General features: G+C 41.5%; 2 protein-coding genes across 2 annotated transcripts in view; one reads left to right on the forward strand and one right to left on the reverse strand.

The window, feature by feature from the left end:
- Window positions 1-18954, forward strand: part of T265_04858 (hypothetical protein) — a gene marked incomplete at both ends in the record, with an annotated part of 120513 nt that overhangs the window by 25570 nt on the left and 75989 nt on the right. Inside the window, 7 exons of the mRNA XM_009169712.1 lie at window positions 3666-3801; window positions 8131-8400; window positions 9412-9704; window positions 12010-12148; window positions 13992-14146; window positions 16775-16932; window positions 17542-17609. Coding sequence (XP_009167976.1) covers window positions 3666-3801; window positions 8131-8400; window positions 9412-9704; window positions 12010-12148; window positions 13992-14146; window positions 16775-16932; window positions 17542-17609 — 1219 coding nt within the window. The remainder of the gene's footprint in view (window positions 1-3665; window positions 3802-8130; window positions 8401-9411; window positions 9705-12009; window positions 12149-13991; window positions 14147-16774; window positions 16933-17541; window positions 17610-18954) is intronic.
- T265_04857 (hypothetical protein) overlaps window positions 1-18954 on the reverse strand; it is a gene marked incomplete at both ends in the record, with an annotated part of 99732 nt that overhangs the window by 349 nt on the left and 80429 nt on the right. The window contains one exon of the mRNA XM_009169711.1: window positions 14987-15313. Within this exon, the coding sequence (XP_009167975.1) occupies window positions 14987-15313 (327 nt within the window). The remainder of the gene's footprint in view (window positions 1-14986; window positions 15314-18954) is intronic.

Raw genomic sequence — 18954 nt, forward strand, 5'->3', positions numbered from 1 at the left:
TGAGATGGAATCTTGCCTTATGTGAAATGAGTTGATGCATCCGAGTGAATGTCAGAGCAGTCACCCCGTAACGAATACACTGAGTCACATAAGCGACTGCAGGCTCAATTACCTGAATATCTACTTGTTTGGTAACTTGCTTGTTGATTCAATGACTTACACACCTACCTAACTACCTGTCTACAAACGTACCTACATATTTATTCATTCATTGATCAATTTTGTCGATTATTTCCGATGAAAATAATGACGAACATAAAAATGCGAGTGTCTTTGTGGAAGAATATACAGTACAACTTTGAACAATGGGAAAGCGTCCTATCCGAAGGTGTTCCGTTAATGGTTCATCAATCAGGCAAAATGCTATCCATAGTGCGTAACTATGTTGGCTATGGAAACACATGTAGAGAAAGGAAAGTAATACTCACTGCATTCACTAGCGCAGTAAGCAATCGCAACGTCAAGATTCGCATATCTGGCACAAGGTGTTTGTCACACAGGGCCAGGTGTGAAAGTACCGCACGAGATAGAACAGTCAACGTCTTGTAGCACGCACAAAAATGTCGTAAGTATGTAGACATGAACAAACCATGAACAAACAAGAATCACAAACTGTGACCACAGGATGTCTAGATCTAAGAGGATTGGTCGGTTAAGGAAGGCAGGTACTTTGATGTGGATTTACCATAGGTTTTCAAAACAAAATTTCAACATTACAATAATGGCACGTGATGCTATGACAAAAGCGAGACACAATTCTTCTGTGTCGTAACACTGATTCTCTTCGCTCCACACAAGGGTTCTGCGCCACACCATCATTGTTCAGCGATTCCGAACATTGGTCAGTTCAAGCTTAATGTAAGTAGTTAAAACAGGTGCCCTTATCTCCCAAAAGGTAGTGTTCCCTAGAAGGGGAAGGTGCTTTTCGAGTTTTTTTTGCAACGCGATTATGACCAGTACATGGGACAACAAATCCGACCCAACTGGGCTGCAGAATGTTCACAAAACTCTTCGACTGACCACGGTTCTCACAGTTTGGCTTCCTAAGGTAGGTTGTATTTTGCTCTGTAAATTTCCTTCCCCCACCCATCGAACAAAGAAGATGGCACATCATTCCGTTTTTGGTGATAGACTGTCTTGATGATGGCGTACTTGGCTTGAAGAACCGGCTTTCGGTTTTTTGATGAGCTTATTTGCGACTGTGTTGAGGAACAGGTTCCACACGTGTGCGACTGCCTTGGATATGTAGAAGTCCAGAAGCGACAGGAATTGCTACGTTGTTATGATGCCAGATTGCAACCCTCAGGCAATTATCAGAGGATCAACACCAGCGAGAAAGCTCTCAGAGTTTGCTTCCCACAGTATCACGGTGCAATCTGTGGTTTATTTGAACCCAACAATAGGCTTCAAACCATCTAGAGCTGTCTGGCCGATGACTTGTTCTGCACCGTTAAACGATGAATCGTCCAGGTGTGCTTGCTAGTTATGCCCACGAAACCTGGTTTTGTAACTTATAGTCAGTCTAAAGCGCAAAGTGGTTTGCATATAACAAAGTAGATAAAACTTGTCAGCTAGTCAAAAGAGCAATTGTGACTCTTGTTGTGACCAATAGGCACCGGCAGCTTTCGCACAGCCACTCACTCACTCCACGTTATGCTGAATGTAGCCCATGTGTCTGTGGTGTTAGGCCAAACTGCCGGAAACGGGCGGGAGAAATCAGCACAAATGAGTTGGATATCCATGTTAGTGCCAACGCTTTCGCAAATGTCATTTTTTCGATGGGTTACCAAGCCGGGTCTCGGTTCCATTTGATCTACGGCCAGTGGGATTTAGTTGTGACACCATCTGCGCCAGCGATTTTGTTGCGCTCAGACCCCCGAGAGGATCAATGTCAACTTGCTCGAACAGATTCTGTAGGAGGTTAGAACAGTGGATCACGTTTTCACTCGCTTATGCAGTGGAAATCTTACAGTAGCACACATTAAACGCAATGACGTAGCCTAATCTAAGTGACTGGTGCCCGAGGTCATTTTCTTCATGGTCACTTCTCAACAGCATATTAAGTAGTGTACTCTATTACGTCAGTAGGGAAATAAGCCCTTTAGAACCCCGCTGATAAACGTTTTTCTAGAAAATCTTCCTTTGTTCACATTGTGGTCCGTCCTACATTTCTTCCTGGCTCCGTAAACAAGGAATATCTCAGGCAACGTCTACAGACAAACCTTGAAAACCGTAATTATTGACCAAAATTGTAATAAAGTGAAAGTTGAAAGCTTCCATTTTCACTCCGTGTTCAACTTAGTTTAAAGAAGGTAAAACTGTCATTTAATTCACATTCGTAGTCCAAGTGTAGGCTGGGGGGTTGGGGATTAGAAATAATAAAAAATGCTGGAAAAGTTGTGTTGTTGATAATAGAAATAGAAATATCGATTGCGCAATATTGTTGGGCGTATCTGTTCACTTACCTGCCGCCCAAGCAGTCCAAGGAAAATGACAGACAGTCCCAGTAAGCTCCAGATGACTGGACAATTTATCATGATTTACGTCAGCGATTGGAAATAGGAAATAACAACATATCTCGACATATGTCTTCTTTCTGCTTTGGCAAACAGTTTCAGATTAGTTTCGTTCCAGATGGTTGATATCGTTACGTTAAAGCAGAGTATAACAAAGGCTAATACATATAAATCATATAGGGTGACTGCTAGTACCGTATAGATGCATTTTGTGTGCTATCAATATCGTTTCTGATGGCAAACGAGCCAAAGGATGAACGTCTCTTGGATGTTGAACGGGGTTATTGATTGAGCGTTACTTTGCCCAGCAATGTAATGCCCCAGCCACACAATAATAACAGCAACTTCCGCAGCTTCGTATTAACTGGCTTTCTGAAATTCATGAGTAGAGAAGACGGTAAAATTTTTAACAGGTTTAGTGTAGTGGCTATTAGTGAGGGGCAATATCTTGGAGACAAGAAGAGAGGCAGGTTAACCATGAACAATGGGCTTTCGTAATTCCATACTTTGAGAGCTATCCCAAACTGCCCCTTGGAGGGATGAAAAACAAGAGTTGGTCTCTTAGGTGGACATCTACTCAAACAGTCTGACAACCTCACACTCCTGGGTTATCGACTGTATTAGAAAACATCCGCAAAATGATGCAGAGCGGTACTCGGTATTCTCATTGGATATTTTGTGTTTTAACAGTGGTCAACAGAAATTCCATCAACGGTTGAGGGCAGTCAAACCAAGCCTTTGCCAACCTCCAGTTCGCAACAAATTGAATAAGCCAGAGAAGATATAAGACAAATTGCGCATGGCATTTAAATATAACTGACCTATTTGTATTGTTTTATTTGAGGCGCATTTCATTCTGAGGCGATGCTTTTCGAATATCTGATATTTATAAAATTCACGCTAATCAGCACTTGCAACATACGTTTTTTGGGCGGAACCTGTGCAGTAGCTCATTGATACCAACTTGTTCAGGCTCAAAAGCTATTCGCCAGCAACTCGAATAAGTTTTTATGTTTTACAACTATGCTTCCATCTAAATTCTCAATGTGAGTGAGTAATCATTCATAGTTTCTTCCAACCGTTCTGTGGCGTCGGTCGTCACCGAATATATTAGTATTTTTGTGAGACAATCCGCATTTACATTCACAGATCATTGTGGATTGTCCAACAACAGGCGTGCAGCAAACATTCCTGGGTAGCTGTTGGCTTTTGAAAGAGAAAGGCAGCAAAAAGGTGCAGAAACTACTACACGAAGATAGAAAGCAGCGAAAACATTTCGAACCAAGTAAGTACATGTAGTCTATCCTAACTAACAGGTTGTACGTGTAAACGTTATAATGGAGAAAGTGTTCTTAATGTTGGATCGGGCGCGAAACTGGAAAGTATAAAATTACCTGTGTGGTGCAGTTCTCAGGCCTCTACGAAAATGAGGGAAAATTGCAAATTTATCTGATAAACTAACCTGGCCAACACGTTGGCTACCTACTAGATATAGAAGTTATAACAATTGATGCGAGTCAAACTCTCACCTGAATTAAAATTTTGCCGATGTTCTCGATGGTTAGTTACTGAATTGTTCAAAGTGCCTCTTTTTGACGAAAAAGTGAAGGCCACTAAGCGATTTGAACGCTGCTTATAGTGGCAAAGGTTGTAACGACCTGATCCGCTGTTAACCCGCACCTACACGCCTCGAATTTATTGGAACCATCTCTCTCGGTCTGTAGGGAAAACTCTACTAACCTGAAACTGTTGCCAGTTCGTTTATTGAGAGATACATCTCACGCCGAATGCTGTTGAGACTTTATTTTTCATTTGACGGCGTAAAAAGGTTGTGACTGTTTTTGTGACTCAAGCAAGGAGTTTGGTATTATTCATCGTGTTGCAGTAGAAAGTGAAACTAAACGCCACTCTACAAGGTTTGCACAAAAAGACTTCGCCGAAAGCACACAATTTTCGAGTTTATATGGCAGAAAAATGGTTTTCACCAATTGTACAGATCTCCATACTTTCCAAAACATAACATGTCTGTCTCCGTTTCTGCATTTCTCGCCTGATATGAATATGTCGACAGTGTGGTGCGGGCTACTACATTTTGGCCTCTGAAGTATATTTTAACTCTAAGGGGTTGAATAGGCTTTCAGAATGAATTCATGGGCTTCCTGTACCTCAACCCTCCAAAATGTCCCCATACGTTCTGGTCAATCCGGGAAAATCATATCAGGACATGCTGTAAAAATCGACTACCCGCCAACAATATTACCCTTCCACAATCCAGTACTGTGAAGATGTTGAGAGTAATTCTCTAAATGAACCACAGCTAATCTCAATTTCACCAAATTCTGGCGACTTAGGATGTTATATTTTGTTATATTTTGTTATATTTATATTGTATATTGTAAATTATATACATATTATATTTTGTGAACTATACAACTGAAGGTGTTCTCTGCTTTTTATGCCTGTGGTTGCGTGAATGATTCCTGCTTTACATAAACCTCACTAAAGAAAAATTTTAAATGCAACAGTCTTTTCAAAGATTACTGTAGGAGTTTTTTGGTAAAAAAGATAGCAACGCTTGTCCAAAGATTCAACGTTTTTTACTATTCAACCTCGTCTTTGTCCGCCTTCGTCCGAAGCCAGTTCTACATCTAAAGGACAATTCAAATTCAAGTCGTGTCAAAATCCGTCTGTTTTTTTTACTAAATGTCTAGATTTATTGTCTGATAAAGTATTTTAGGGTGATGCTTCTTGATAGACTAAGTCTATCGTTTCTGACTTCTTTAAGCCTGTCCTTTTCTTCAGATGTTCTAAATAGGTTTACTTAGTACTGTTGTAATTTCTGTTGAACGTTTAATTCATAGAGCTTTAATTGTTGTGACTTGGTTCGCGGCACTCAGTGGAACTGAGTGCAATTTCAGGCCTTGTTGCTGAAGTATATCAACTGTCTTCTAGTGTTTTGATCCAGATTAACCTCATTCAAAGCACATACCAAGGTTTACGAGGATTCAGTGGTCTAAATTGGTGTTAATAAATCCTCGTTCAGCGTCAACGTCTTTTGTAGAGAAAATGCAGCCTACTGCGGAACGTCCTTGCCCGTAGAATCATGTAAGCACTATTGTGTAGAAAGCTCAAGGGCTGAAGTTTCTCTTGGTTTTTAGGATGCCCGTTCTAAGGCTCAAGTAGCCTGGCTGTATATACTTCCCTCTCTCTCATTCCTGCTTTTATAACCGGCAAGCATGAGCACTCACTTGAAGCACCCTTAGTGTCCAAGATAATCATTCTAGACAGCAAACACATGTGCGGAACTAGCTATCTGTTTGGTATCAAGGTATACGCTCTTGCGATCACGAATCACTGAGGCAGGTTGGAATGCTCCAAAATGGCCTTGTCTAGTTTACTCTCAAAAGTTAAAACCAATAACGCTTGCCACAAAATTAATATGACAGTATGGTATGCCACCCATGTGCTCAACGTAAACGGAACGATAGCTGGTTACTGGTCTTGATTGGCTCGAGACTCACCTTTTGGGTGAATCTCTAAAATGTTTGTCTTGTGCAAAACAATTTGCATGCGTAGAATTTGTCTATCGTCAGTTCCTTGAGTGAATGTCCTCGGTTAAAGAGCAATACTGATTATAAAGGTTAAATATCTTGATATTCTGAGTACTAGCTTACATGTTTTGCATCGTGTAAAGGACTTGGTGAACGATTCGTTCATCGAAAACCTGTTTGAGTCACCTAAAAGTATCAATCAAGTGTGGAAATGTGTTTTCTTAAGCCTGCTCATTGGCAAAGTTTTTTATCACTTATATTTAAAGCGTCTATCTTATGGCTAACACATCGGATTTGATGCAGACTTCCAACACCTTTTGTAACTGACAGCAGTTTCAATAAGCCTAGCATTTGTTCAGTTCTACTGATTTCTGCTTGGATATCCCATAAAATTCTTTACAGAGTGTTTGCTCACAAAATGACTACTTTCCCAAAAGCAGTAAGCAGAACATTCTCCGTCAAATGAACCTCATTTGTGGACAAACAAATTTGGACTAGTTATCGAAAATGAACAGGTCACCAACAAAAGCACATCAACAAACGGAGCATCTAATTGTTTTTGGGCCTTTGGGCCTGCTGGCCATGGTAACGGATCCTACAGTCGTAGATTGACACGCTAGGGACTTGCCGTATGAATAAATTTAACTCCGCTCCCGAATCTCATTTAAGCTGAAGTCAAGAGACGACACAGTGGAAATGCTACCATTTGTCCCAAAATTTACTAAGACAGCAAGGTTAGCTGTATTTTTCCAGTGGCCAAAACCGTCACCCATATTCCATTCACCCTACTGAACTAATGCTAATTTTATAATTGTGTTCAAATTAATTGCTTATTGCTTGATATCCTAGCGTACATTTGACCCTTCTGATAAGATCGCCTTGTTAAATTCAGACTCAGTGGGTATTGATTGGTCGGTGGATTGTTGGTAGAGTAGACGGCGGTTTTAAATCATTCGGCGGTCAGGAACAACCAGCACCTTCAATTAACATTCATAATATCTCAAGATGAGTAGTTCGTTGGTTGCCTCTGGTGATTTACCGCAGATTGCAGAGATTCACGCAACAATTGACCGGAAAAATAGCCAAATCATGTGCACCGTAGAGAACATTGCGGGGTTAATTGATCCAATAGAAGTCTTATGTTATTTTCTTTAGACAAACGGGACAAAGCCATCTCCCTCCTGAGCAGTGACGATTGTCTTTTACACAATTTTCTCCACATGTCCTGTAGCTTTGTAATGAATTAAAAGAAGTCCTTATAGACATCGTTTGCAATGAGATAAAAGATGCTCCCTCAAAGGTGGTCACGTATGTAACGACACAACTGAGAAGACAGACTTACAAAATAACACATTACCTAAAGCGAGAGAACTAGTCACCTAAAAACAGAAATTGACCAGGTTGTGCTCAAACCAGTGGCATATTACATGCTTCAACCGACAAAGTTTTCGTCGAACTCGGAAAATGAGTGGCAAAAACTTTTAAGCTTAATACCAAGCTTCATCAGCAATTGGAATACCACCTGATCAGTAGCCTTACAAACTCATGAAAGTGAAAAATGTTTAAACGTATCACCGCTTTATCAGGTTTCTTGTATTCTTTGGGTGTATAGTAGCCACATGGATTTAAATGCTGCGGCCGAACTAAATTAGCGCTTGTTCATACGGCTTTCACTAACAAGTAGTGGCTGTACGACCTACACCCCGGGAACTACCTTGTTGGTGAACCTTGCTGATGTATGGCAGGCAAGTGTGATCCCAAACGCCATAATTTGAGGCAAGCGCAAAAGAAGTGTTGCAGATGAATCCTGCAGATCAGCCAATGGTGCATGGGCAAAATTTTGCTGGGGTGTTTTTAGGTTCAAATAGCATTTGAGATTCGTAAGCTGCCTACTGGTGGTGCTGTACAACAAAGACAAAAATACAAGAACTCACTTGTAGGTTTTTCAGCAACACTGGATACTGTCCTGCTGGATGTAATCTGTCCGCCGTTTACGACATATCAGTGAATTTTAGGTTTCTATCAGTTGTTTTAAACACCTTTATTTCACCTTTGATTCGTAGAAATACCTTGGCTGCTCTCGGTCTTCACAAGTGATCGCCCTCAAGCAGACACAATCCCTACGGTTTCTATCGTGCTTTATGGTAGTAGTGGCAAAACGAAAGACATTGAACTCAACAGAACGTTGTTGGAAGATCAAACCAATTGGAATCCGGAGTGTATCGACACCGAGAAGACTTTGTTTCAACGTGGTGCGGAGGACGTGTTTCGAGTGAACCTGGAAGATATTGGTGTACCTTACAAGCTACGAGTGAGCAACAACGGTGGATCCAGTTCGTCTTGGCATCTGGATAAGGTGAGGAAATTATTTGATCCGCGTGCTTGTTACCTTGCGTTCTTGAGGTAATCGCCAGCAGGTTTGTCAGAATATTTGTGAAAAAATAAAAAAAAAGATTCATGTGTTTTCAGCAATGCTGATAACGATGGAGTTATCTAACACAGTCCATTCCTGTTTATTGAGTAAAATTACACAAAGAAGCGGAAGATACTCAGCTGCAAACCAAGTTGGAAGTGTAAACATGCAGTCAAATGTTGGGGAAGTACACTTAGATATCCCGAATTTCCCGAATGTCCACTAAAACCTGAACCACGTCAAATACTACTCATGCAGCCAAGACCAGGTTGTGCTCAAACCAGTGGCATATTACATGCTTCAACCGACAAAGTTTTCGTCGAAATCGGAAAATGAGTGGCAAAAACTTTTAAGCTTAATACCAAGCTTCATCAGCAATTGGAATACCACCTGATCAGTAGCCTTACAAACTCATGAAAGTAAAAAATGTTTAAACGTATCACCGCTTTATCAGGTTTCTTGTATTCTTTGGGTGTATAGTAGCCACATGGATTTAAATGCTGCGGCCGAACTAAATTAGCGCTTGTTCATACGGCTTTCACTAACAAGTAGTGGCTGTACGACCTACACCCCGGGAACTACCTTGTTGGTGAACCTTGCTGATGTATGGCAGGCAAGTGTGATCCCAAACGCCATAATTTGAGGCAAGCGCAAAAGAAGTGTTGCAGATGAATCCTGCAGATCAGCCAATGGTGCATGGGCAAAATTTTGCTGGGGTGTTTTTAGGTTCAAATAGCATTTGAGATTCGTAAGCTGCCTACTGGTGGTGCTGTACAACAAAGACAAAAATACAAGAACTCACTTGTAGGTTTTTCAGCAACACTGGATACTGTCCTGCTAAATGTAATCTGTCCGCCGTTTACGACATATCAGTGAATTTTAGGTTTCTATCAGTTGTTTTAAACACCTTTATTTCACCTTTGATTCGTAGAAATACCTTGGCTGCTCTCGGTCTTCACAAGTGATCGCCCTCAAGCAGACACAATCCCTACGGTTTCTATCGTGCTTTATGGTAGTAGTGGCAAAACGAAAGACATTGAACTCAACAGAACGTTGTTGGAAGATCAAACCAATTGGAATCCGGAGTGTATCGACACCGAGAAGACTTTGTTTCAACGTGGTGCGGAGGACGTGTTTCGAGTGAACCTGGAAGATATTGGTGTACCTTACAAGCTACGAGTGAGCAACAACGGTGGATCCAGTTCGTCTTGGCATCTGGATAAGGTGAGGAAATTATTTGATCCGCGTGCTTGTTACCTTGCGTTCTTGAGGTAATCGCCAGCAGGTTTGTCAGAATATTTGTGAAAAAATAAAAAAAGATTCATGTGTTTTCAGCAATGCTGATAACGATGGAGTTATCTAACACAGTCCATTCCTGTTTATTGAGTAAAATTACACAAAGAAGCGGAAGATACTCAGCTGCAAACCAATATGGAGGTGTAAACATGCAGTCAAATGTTGGGGAAGTACACTTAGATATCCCGAATTTCCCGAATGTCCACTAAAACCTGAACCACGTCAAATACTACTCATGCAGCCAAAGAATATCATAAGAGAGAGGGGTGGCTGGAATCCAACTGAGTCCCCTGTTTACTCCGAGTTGATTTGCGAATGAGTGAAATCGTCATCATTGTGAGCTATAAGAACCGCGCACTGTTTGCCCGGAACCTAACCTAATACTTGCGGATGAGCCGACTGAGGTAGTAGACTAGTTTGTTCACCGGGGCAGCTGCAACAGCGTTTGACCATTGATGTCTTCGGAACACTGTCCGAGTATGGTGAGATCACCGTATAACCAATGCTGAATTATGTCGAATGGTATTCGGAAGAAATAAGTCACCCTCGTTAGCTGAACTGACAACACAGCACAGGTTTCGCTGACTTGGCCGCGTGCTACGTATCTCAGTCGACCGACTTCCTTGAATGGTTCTTTTCGCCCAGCCACTTGAAGGGTGGAAACGACCCAGAGGAGGACGAAATTACGAACATGGCGAGTATGAATCAGAGTGAATTTTTGCTTCACCCTGCGCTGCTTTGAAACTACCCAGAAATGCTACCTTTCTCTGAGCAGTCAGGTATCATTCCAAACTCCGGTATTTGATCAGATGGCTAGGAGCCGTTCACGAAGTTTGGCAACTCTTTTGAAAACTTATCGTCACCATCCGAGGAGACATCTTCAGTGCGCCAACAGAGTATCGATCAGTGGATCCAAGCTATCATTATTCCAACACTACCATTTCTAACACTTTATATATATATATATTAACTGGATTGTAGATTCCTGATTTATAGCAGGAAGTGGTCGGTCTTCTTAGGTCAGCTTTCAATACGGAAACCCATCTTACTAAGTAGTCATAAATATCTCGTTGTATGTGTAAATCTACTGAAAAGCGAAGGTATCGTGTCATTCGAGGTATTCAGGCTTTGATATGAAAACTTCACTCCATTTTGAACGAGTTAGCTCAAATCGTGGTAAACTAAAATGGAGTTTCAGATGAGTCGCTCGCAAAACCGAATTTGCTTGCAAATGAGTGTATTTCACCAAAACGTAGTCAGTTCAACCCCATGGTTTGTTTCAGAATAAACATGATACGAATGGTTGTTATAGCAACCAGAAGTGATTCATGCCTCTAATATGTATGGTGGACGTTGGCTGTAATTTGATTTTACTGTGAAAAAACGTTTTAACCTGTTTTCCTAATATCCATATGATTCGTCGGGTCTTTTCGTGCGAAGACATCTGTGTAGGAGACACCCTGTCGTCTGTATTCTTAAGGACCTTGTTCTCCCGTTCTTTGTTTTACCGTGAAAGGATATTATCCGCCTGTACCACTAACTGAGGCAATTTCTAGAAACTGAGCAAGTCCCTCTACTCATGCCTAATCTGAATCTGTTGTTTTCGGTGAATGAGATGCAAGTTCGTTATGCATTCAGCTATTATTGTAAGGAGAAAAACCTATCTCCGTGATGTCGTTTATTAGAAAACACCAACTAAACAATGACAAACTAGTGGACAGGAAAGTAAACATCTCATACATACCGTATTTTTAAAGACTAAACATCCTCACGCGTCTTCTTGACTATCTTACAATTCTAAACGAATGCTACAAAGTAGTTCCACAGGTTCCGTACTCAGTCCCACCTTCCGCTAGACGCGGGTCGATTACGGTAAAACATCTACTACTCTGCGTCATCAGTATTATCCGCCGTTACATGAATGTTTTCCTTTTCTTGTGACACATTTGTGGGTCTTAAATAATAAAAAAATCTTAATATTTTTCATGTTCAATTAGCTACCAGTAATCACCTGTGTACTACCGATGTACATGGAAGATTCCGTCGATGCAGTAAACGCAATGTACAAGAATGTCACCTTCCGCGATAACACTTGGCGAAAACGATAACAGTCCGCCGTGACTTTCAGGTTTTGGTCCTACTGTGTTATGATCCTCTGGCAACTGGTGTATTAGATAGACTAGTGTATATGCAGTATGGAATCCTGAATCTGTTCTCAATTGTCGTTTTCTAGATTGTCTTATCCAGCTTGAATGACAACGAGGAAGAATATATATTCCCATGTAATCGTTGGCTTAGTCAAACTGAAGATGACAGCTCGGTAACACGTGAATTACCAGCGACCGGTGATCGGATTTTATCCAACCCAGAAGGTAAGTCACTCCTGGTTGTGGTCCATTCATTATCCTCTACAAACATCGAGCTTTTGAGTCGGCCTTCTTAATGCAGTTTACCGTAATGGTATGAACAATCCAGGTCAGCTGGTTGCAAACAAGTGGCGATATTAGTGGTCCATGAGCGAACCATCGTGTTTAACGCGGTAGGTACGCTTGAATTGCGATGGGTGAAACCGTTTCTTCAATCATGGTAGGAAAACTAATAAAGTATTACAAGACCAGACTGGGGAGAAGCAAGGTTCCGGGGTTTGCTTGGACTCAGCTATATTTTTTTATTATTAGGTGAACACAAAGCCTTCTGCTAAGGCATGTTCGTGGGCTTCAAAATTTGGGTTGATTTCCGTTTTACCGTTTCCCAACTTTCCTGTGGATTAATTCCAAAAGGAATGAAGAGTGGACATTTTGTCAAAACATTCGCTGGTCGGGGGTGATTACGGACTCGTTAGAAATGCCTGATGACTGGTCTGCGGTTACTCCACTAACACTCGAAAAGTCTTTTGTTAGACGCCGTCGGGTAGGTTCGGACGAGAGTGGAATGGACTCAGGCTTTGTGTTTACTGAACTGGAGCGTCGGCTGAAGTTTACACTCTTGTCCGTCTGACAATGACTACATAATCCTATGTTTATTCAACATCCCTCTCATAGTTTCAACTAGACTGGTGGCCTGGTGAGCAAAGTCATATCGTACTTTGCTTACTGCTCATAAGTGGAGCACGCAGCTGATCATTCGCGTTTCAGTTCACTTTGTAGATTTTTTGTATGCTGAGCCCGCAAGACACCGTGGAGCTTACTACCTCATGTTTGAAATAATCAGCAGTGTGTTTCATGATTCTATTGGGAGATCGGAACCTTAAGACCCATTCTCCACCTGATCAATACATACTTTTACCAAGAGTATATGACTAGGCTGGAAATTTCGCATCCATTATTTTAGCACAAGGTTGGCAAAAAGTGACTCAATGTCTACCTGTTCCTTGAATTACATCTTGCATAAAGTGTACAGAACGGATGCCAACTCGACCCATAATACCGAAGTCATACTTCGGTGTATCGATTGAGAAAAGTGGTCAGGTATGACGTTTCAGATCGAACCAAGCTGCCTAATACACCGTTTCACCGCAAACTTAAGATTAATTTGAGACCGGTCGTCGGAATTTTTTTAACCTGAATGCCCCAGTTCGAATCAGTACCGACCAATGACTTTATGCTTCGTTGCTTTAAAATGCCGAGTTGTTGGCAGGCTACATTGCTTTGGCAGTCTGTTGGCGGACGCCTGTAAAACTGTGATGCATGCCTTCGGAAAGCATTACATTTGGACAGACCTGTTGGAATAAAATAATCAGTTATCCAGAAAAGAAATCTGATTAACAGGAGTAATCATATGAATGTTAAGTTATATGCGTTTACATGTGGAAACTGTACATGCTTAAATTTACCTTCGACTGGACGGATTGACTTCAGTACATTTACAACCCGAATGTTCATCTGACTTTTAATGGTGAACTCTAGTATGTCGACGCTGAGCATTTTCCCATTCAAAAATACAGCATCGTACTTTAGAACAAAGCACTCTGAGAGATGCTGAGAAATTATATGACCGTCGATGCACAAAAGTTTGTAGAGTTGCAGAACAATCCCAGAAACCCTGATGACTGTCTGTTGGAGATTTTCCTCTCACTGAATTCCTTTCATGAAATTGAAAACGTCAGGGCCCATTTATTCATTATTCAGCAGCGAAGGTTTATGCTTGGTATCTTCCACCACAGTGCCTGAAATGGTTCATCTAAACCACAATACTTATCGTTGTTCTTCATTCCAGTGTACAAATATCGCGTCAAATTGTTTACCAGACCCAGAGCCGGTCTCGGGCTTCGTGGAAAGGTTTGTGTTAACCTGGTGGGGGAAGGTGGGGACACTGGTGACCGGTGGCTAACCGTACCAACTTCCGAGATGAAGAGTGGAGGCGACGAACAGGTATGAAAGTCGTGGGAGAACGCATCAATAATTACCACTGTTTTCTAAGCAGCTGGGTAGTAACGAAGAAGAAACCCGACCTTAAAGAAGTATGGCCATTCAGCTAATTTTTATCACTTTCCACCTGAATAACACGTTTTTACAACAAAAATCAGAGTACTGAACAGTCGGTGAGCCAGCACAGCTCACATATCAATAGGAAAAGAAAATATCATGCGTGTTATGTGCTTTATTCATACGGAATGACAATTTTCTGGACCAACCTGTTGTCAAAATAACTGATAAAATGGGTATAAAAAGGTTGATGTTTAATGACCCAACAGTGACAACCGTACAATTGGTTTTACATGTGCACAGCCTGTTCTGTACTGATAACTAACTGACTGGACTTACGATGCAGATAGGGGCTGAAAAAATTCGACGTCCGTCTTGCAAGCATGCGAGCTTTCAGAAAGCCTTTTTGTTCGGCGTACTTCGTTGATAGCCGGTTCAAATGGCCAGCCACGGTCTTCTCATTCAGGCATCAGTCTTTTTCACAACGGTATTCATTTTCCAGAGACCAGAGGACTGAATTAACCTAGCCTGACGTTTTGTACCAGTTGGTGGATGCTACCAGGAGCTTATGCCGATCTTCGGTTGCATAGATCAAATTCTACCAAAGTTCAGTCACCGCTTCTCCAAAAGCACGGAAGTCTTTGCGTCATGGATGTTCCATAGCATGCTACCGCCCGTAGACGATGACAAAAGATCTGAACTACTGGAGTAGTTGAGTTTCTGTTGCAACAGCAGACTGGCTTTAGAAGCACACTGGACGGCTCTTGGATGAGCCTGGTTAATCACTGGCCTGCAAAGATTGGGCCACGAAAATGTTGACCGGAATGATGGCCATATCGCGCATCATATCTTCGCACTGACTGATGCGAAGCAGAACCTGTTTGGTTTGGTGTTCAAGACGTCGCCATTCCAGTTCACCGTTGGTTTTTCCGTTTAGTTCATCAACAAAAGTAACTACTACCGCTAGCTCATTGCTCAAGTGGTGCACACGCTTCATGGCAGTTTCGAGACTGTCACCAACACTGAAGTCACTACAGCTGGGACTACCAGCGGGATTATTGACACCTAGGGATTCACCACCTTTGTTGAGAAATTCTTCAACAGCCAGTGAAACTGATATGAAGATTAAACACAGTTTTTCTAGTGGAGCAATGTTGGGTGCTCGACTAGGATTCGTTAGCCAAGGAAACTGGGATGAACTGACGCGTGACTGTATCGTGGCCGTCGCGTTGAGTAAACTATTTACCTCATTCTTGTTAGCGAGAAACTGTCTAAAGCTAGAATTCCATGACTTAAACCGTCCAGGGCAGAACTGACATCGGCTTTGAACAACCGCAGCTGAAGATACTGATCTAACCAGACTTAATGCCCCATTAACAAAGCAGACATATTGGAGAGCACGCTGGCAACTTGGGCAAGAACAGAACATTGAACTGACAACGCTCCTCGTATTTCAGCGGCTGAGATAACATAAACGCTCCCCTTGGCTTAACTTCATTCAAAGTCTCACTGCTTTAGACTAGACTAGACCATGACTCAAGGGGCGCATAAAAGTCTTAGCCTCACAAAATGGAGTTTTCTGTCTCCATGACTGAAGTCTGAGTAGGACAGCTGGATGTCTCTGAACACCGATAGATATGGTACGGTAGCAGGCTTCTGATCATCAGCCGAGTTTTTTTCATTCCACGGCGAATTTCCCATCTATCCAGTAATAATAAATACTGAGCGCTTCTACTCGGTTCAAGCTGCGATAAGCACATATAAGTCTACCGTTCATGGCTATTTGCACACACCTGTGATACAAACGATCCAAAAAATCCCATACAGCCATGGACGATACTACTGGAAAAGATGAAACTGAAATCGTAGCACCATTCCTTAGGAAAGTCCAACTGTATACTGACAATCTCTTCGAGTGGAACAGTTTTAATCGATCGAGTCAAACTACAGGGCGTGATCCTTCTTTCTGGAAACAAACCTTGGAGCAAGTCGCCACTAAACTTGAAGAAATAATACAACCTATTTTATTCCATTCACCATTCTTGGTTAGACCAACCGAGTGCACACCGCTCTGGATAAACGTAGAAGCTCAAAATAGCGCACAACATATTTTTGCCTTGCTGACGATTGCATCAATGAATTGTTTTCTTTGCTGACATCCATTTTATTTTATTTTTGACTTCGAGCAAATGGAGGTTTTCACTAATGACTCAGTCTTTAGAAATGGTCAGTACTACTCTACCTGCGTCTTGTGTAAACTTACCGATATCGTTGCTGCTCCCCGCCTTGCCCAAGTGACTGCCTAACTGAGCAGCAGATCAAGATTAGCGGGTTTTTAGACCGCCATGTCAAAAAGGTGAATTGATTTTTTTGTATTTAGTCGAAGATAAAGAGGAATTTTGGGAAGGATCCAAATATTAGGTTTTCACTAGATTTATTGAATACATTGTACTCCAAATGCCGGAGTAGTATTAAGTGCTGTAATAACCAATGTTTCTTGCAACGAATGCTTCGATTAAACCGTATGCAAACGATGCCACACAAACCGCTGAAAAATCTTTTTCTCTGCAACAGATGAATGAGTTTGTCATTGAGGCAGTGGATTTGAAGGCGTTGAAAAAACTCCACATTGGTCATGATGGACAGCATCCCGGAGATGGATGGTATCTTTCCCGCGTGGTCGTGGAACAGGCGAAAAACCCTTCAAAGAGCACAACGTTCGAATGTCACCAGTGAGTAAAATGATTTTCAGTGTTTTTTGGTTAACAATGCCGCTTGCTAAGGTGGAACTCAAAAATGGATGGAACAACGTGAAAAGCAATTTCTTCCAACCACATGTCTGTTGAGAAAACGTCGTTATTGAGAAGACATCTTTTTTTCCTTTGAAGATATTCTCGTGTACGTAGACTGCTGTTTAAAAACTTTGAATCGTTTAACAAACCGAAAACGAAAATTCGTTCTACCAACAACTCTGTTCTTCAATTACTTGGCCCAGATTATTGAGAACCGATAGGTTATTCATGCTTATGTCTAACAGCAAGGCTATTTTCTCATACACTTGTACGTTGATCCATTAACAGGAGCTCCGGTCATATGCTTGCAACTGTTTTTTTATAACAAATACGTTAGAAAAACAGCCTGTGAGGTTAATAGCGGTTATAAACACAGAAAATCAACCAATTTACAATTTCTGTTTATGTAGTAAGGTAATGCTTTTGTTTCGGTTGTGGATTCTGAATTTTGCCCTTCAATTTAATCGTTCTCACTTAAAAAAATTCAACACACTAGATACGCTCGCGTGGACATATTAGCCGCTCTATATTATGCTTTATTCATTTCAGATGGCTTGACGTATCGTCAGAAGATGGATGCATTATGAAGGAGTTTGTTTCATCCGGCGCAACAGAGTGTAAGTTGAGTTTAGTCGCTAATCAATGTGCTATTTCAACTTCGAGCCATCTATTTCCAAAGGATTTGAGAACAACGGAGCAGTTTTCCTATAGTTGATCACATAAGGAAAGCGCAGCCAACTCTCTGGCTGACGATAGCGTCTGCACTACCGTAGAATTACTAATCTGGATGAAGCCAACCGCCCTACGCCTTAGAGATTACTCTTGAGAACCTGTGGTATGTTAAGGTAACCAATTAGATCAATCACCACAGCAAAGGTTTTCCGCTTAAAGGGACAGTAACACAGTGCATGTGGATGCTTTTCAGCCGGCAATCCGCTTCAATCAGGAGTACGCCGTTCACAACGTCTTCTTGCTAAATGACTTCATAGGATGACCAGTCACCAGCGGATGTGCTTTCAGGGAAAATAAAAATCTCAGAAAACCAATGAGTATAAAATACTAAAAAGTTTATAGTTTCCTTGTGGAAGTTTGATGAAATACATCAGTTTCCTTTGCTGTTAAACTAAGGGAAGTGTACACCTGTTCCATCCCTGTATTAAGTCGCCAGCAGCAAGTATAATCTGGATGTCAGTCGTTCGGCTAGGCTTGTAAAATGGCGAGAACGTTCTTACCTAAAATTCTACACAATTTGGATGTCTCTTTCCATCCCTATCCAGATCCATGAGGTTCCTACTTGACTGCTGTTGATAACATTACCAACACTTTTTCCTACATCAGTGAAGCTGTTCGTAGGAGAGCCCAATGGTATGTAACTGTACTAGCTGGGATGGATGATTCTAGGTCTCTTAAAACAGCAACTTGAATACGCTGACCACCAACCATCTGTGGACGCTTTCTAATGAGTGTCCGAGGTTCAGATCCTTTTCGAAATTCATGAATTACGCAGCTCACTAGTCTTTACAATTTTGTTTATTTATCAACGAATGTAGGAGAAAAACAAAAGGGATAGATTTATTCTGTAGTTTATCCTGCAAATAAATTCAGTCTGTACTAAAAGACCAGAAAACTGTAAAGATGCTCTGTATCCCTTGGAATATAGATTTAGTAGTGAATAGTATGAGCAGTGACGTACTGAGGCTGGATGCATTTGGGCTTGGAATTCTTAAATTCTGTTTTGGATTCTCCAGTTGGATGAAGCAAGATCAGTCACGCGTCGATTTTCACCGTTCACCTCACTTGGTTGGATGGCATCTAAGAACTGAAATGCTTTTTATGGCTTAACCCATGCTATTGAAGTGGTAAGGAGTTTCGATCACCCAGGGTCAAACGGGTGTTATTATATTAGCGTCTTCATGATCCTCATTAAGAATAAGTTTAGTACCCAGACTTTTGACCCTGGGT

The sequence above is a fragment of the Opisthorchis viverrini genome (assembly GCF_000715545.1).
Source record: "Opisthorchis viverrini unplaced genomic scaffold opera_v5_84, whole genome shotgun sequence".
Taxonomy (NCBI): domain Eukaryota; kingdom Metazoa; phylum Platyhelminthes; class Trematoda; order Opisthorchiida; family Opisthorchiidae; genus Opisthorchis; species Opisthorchis viverrini.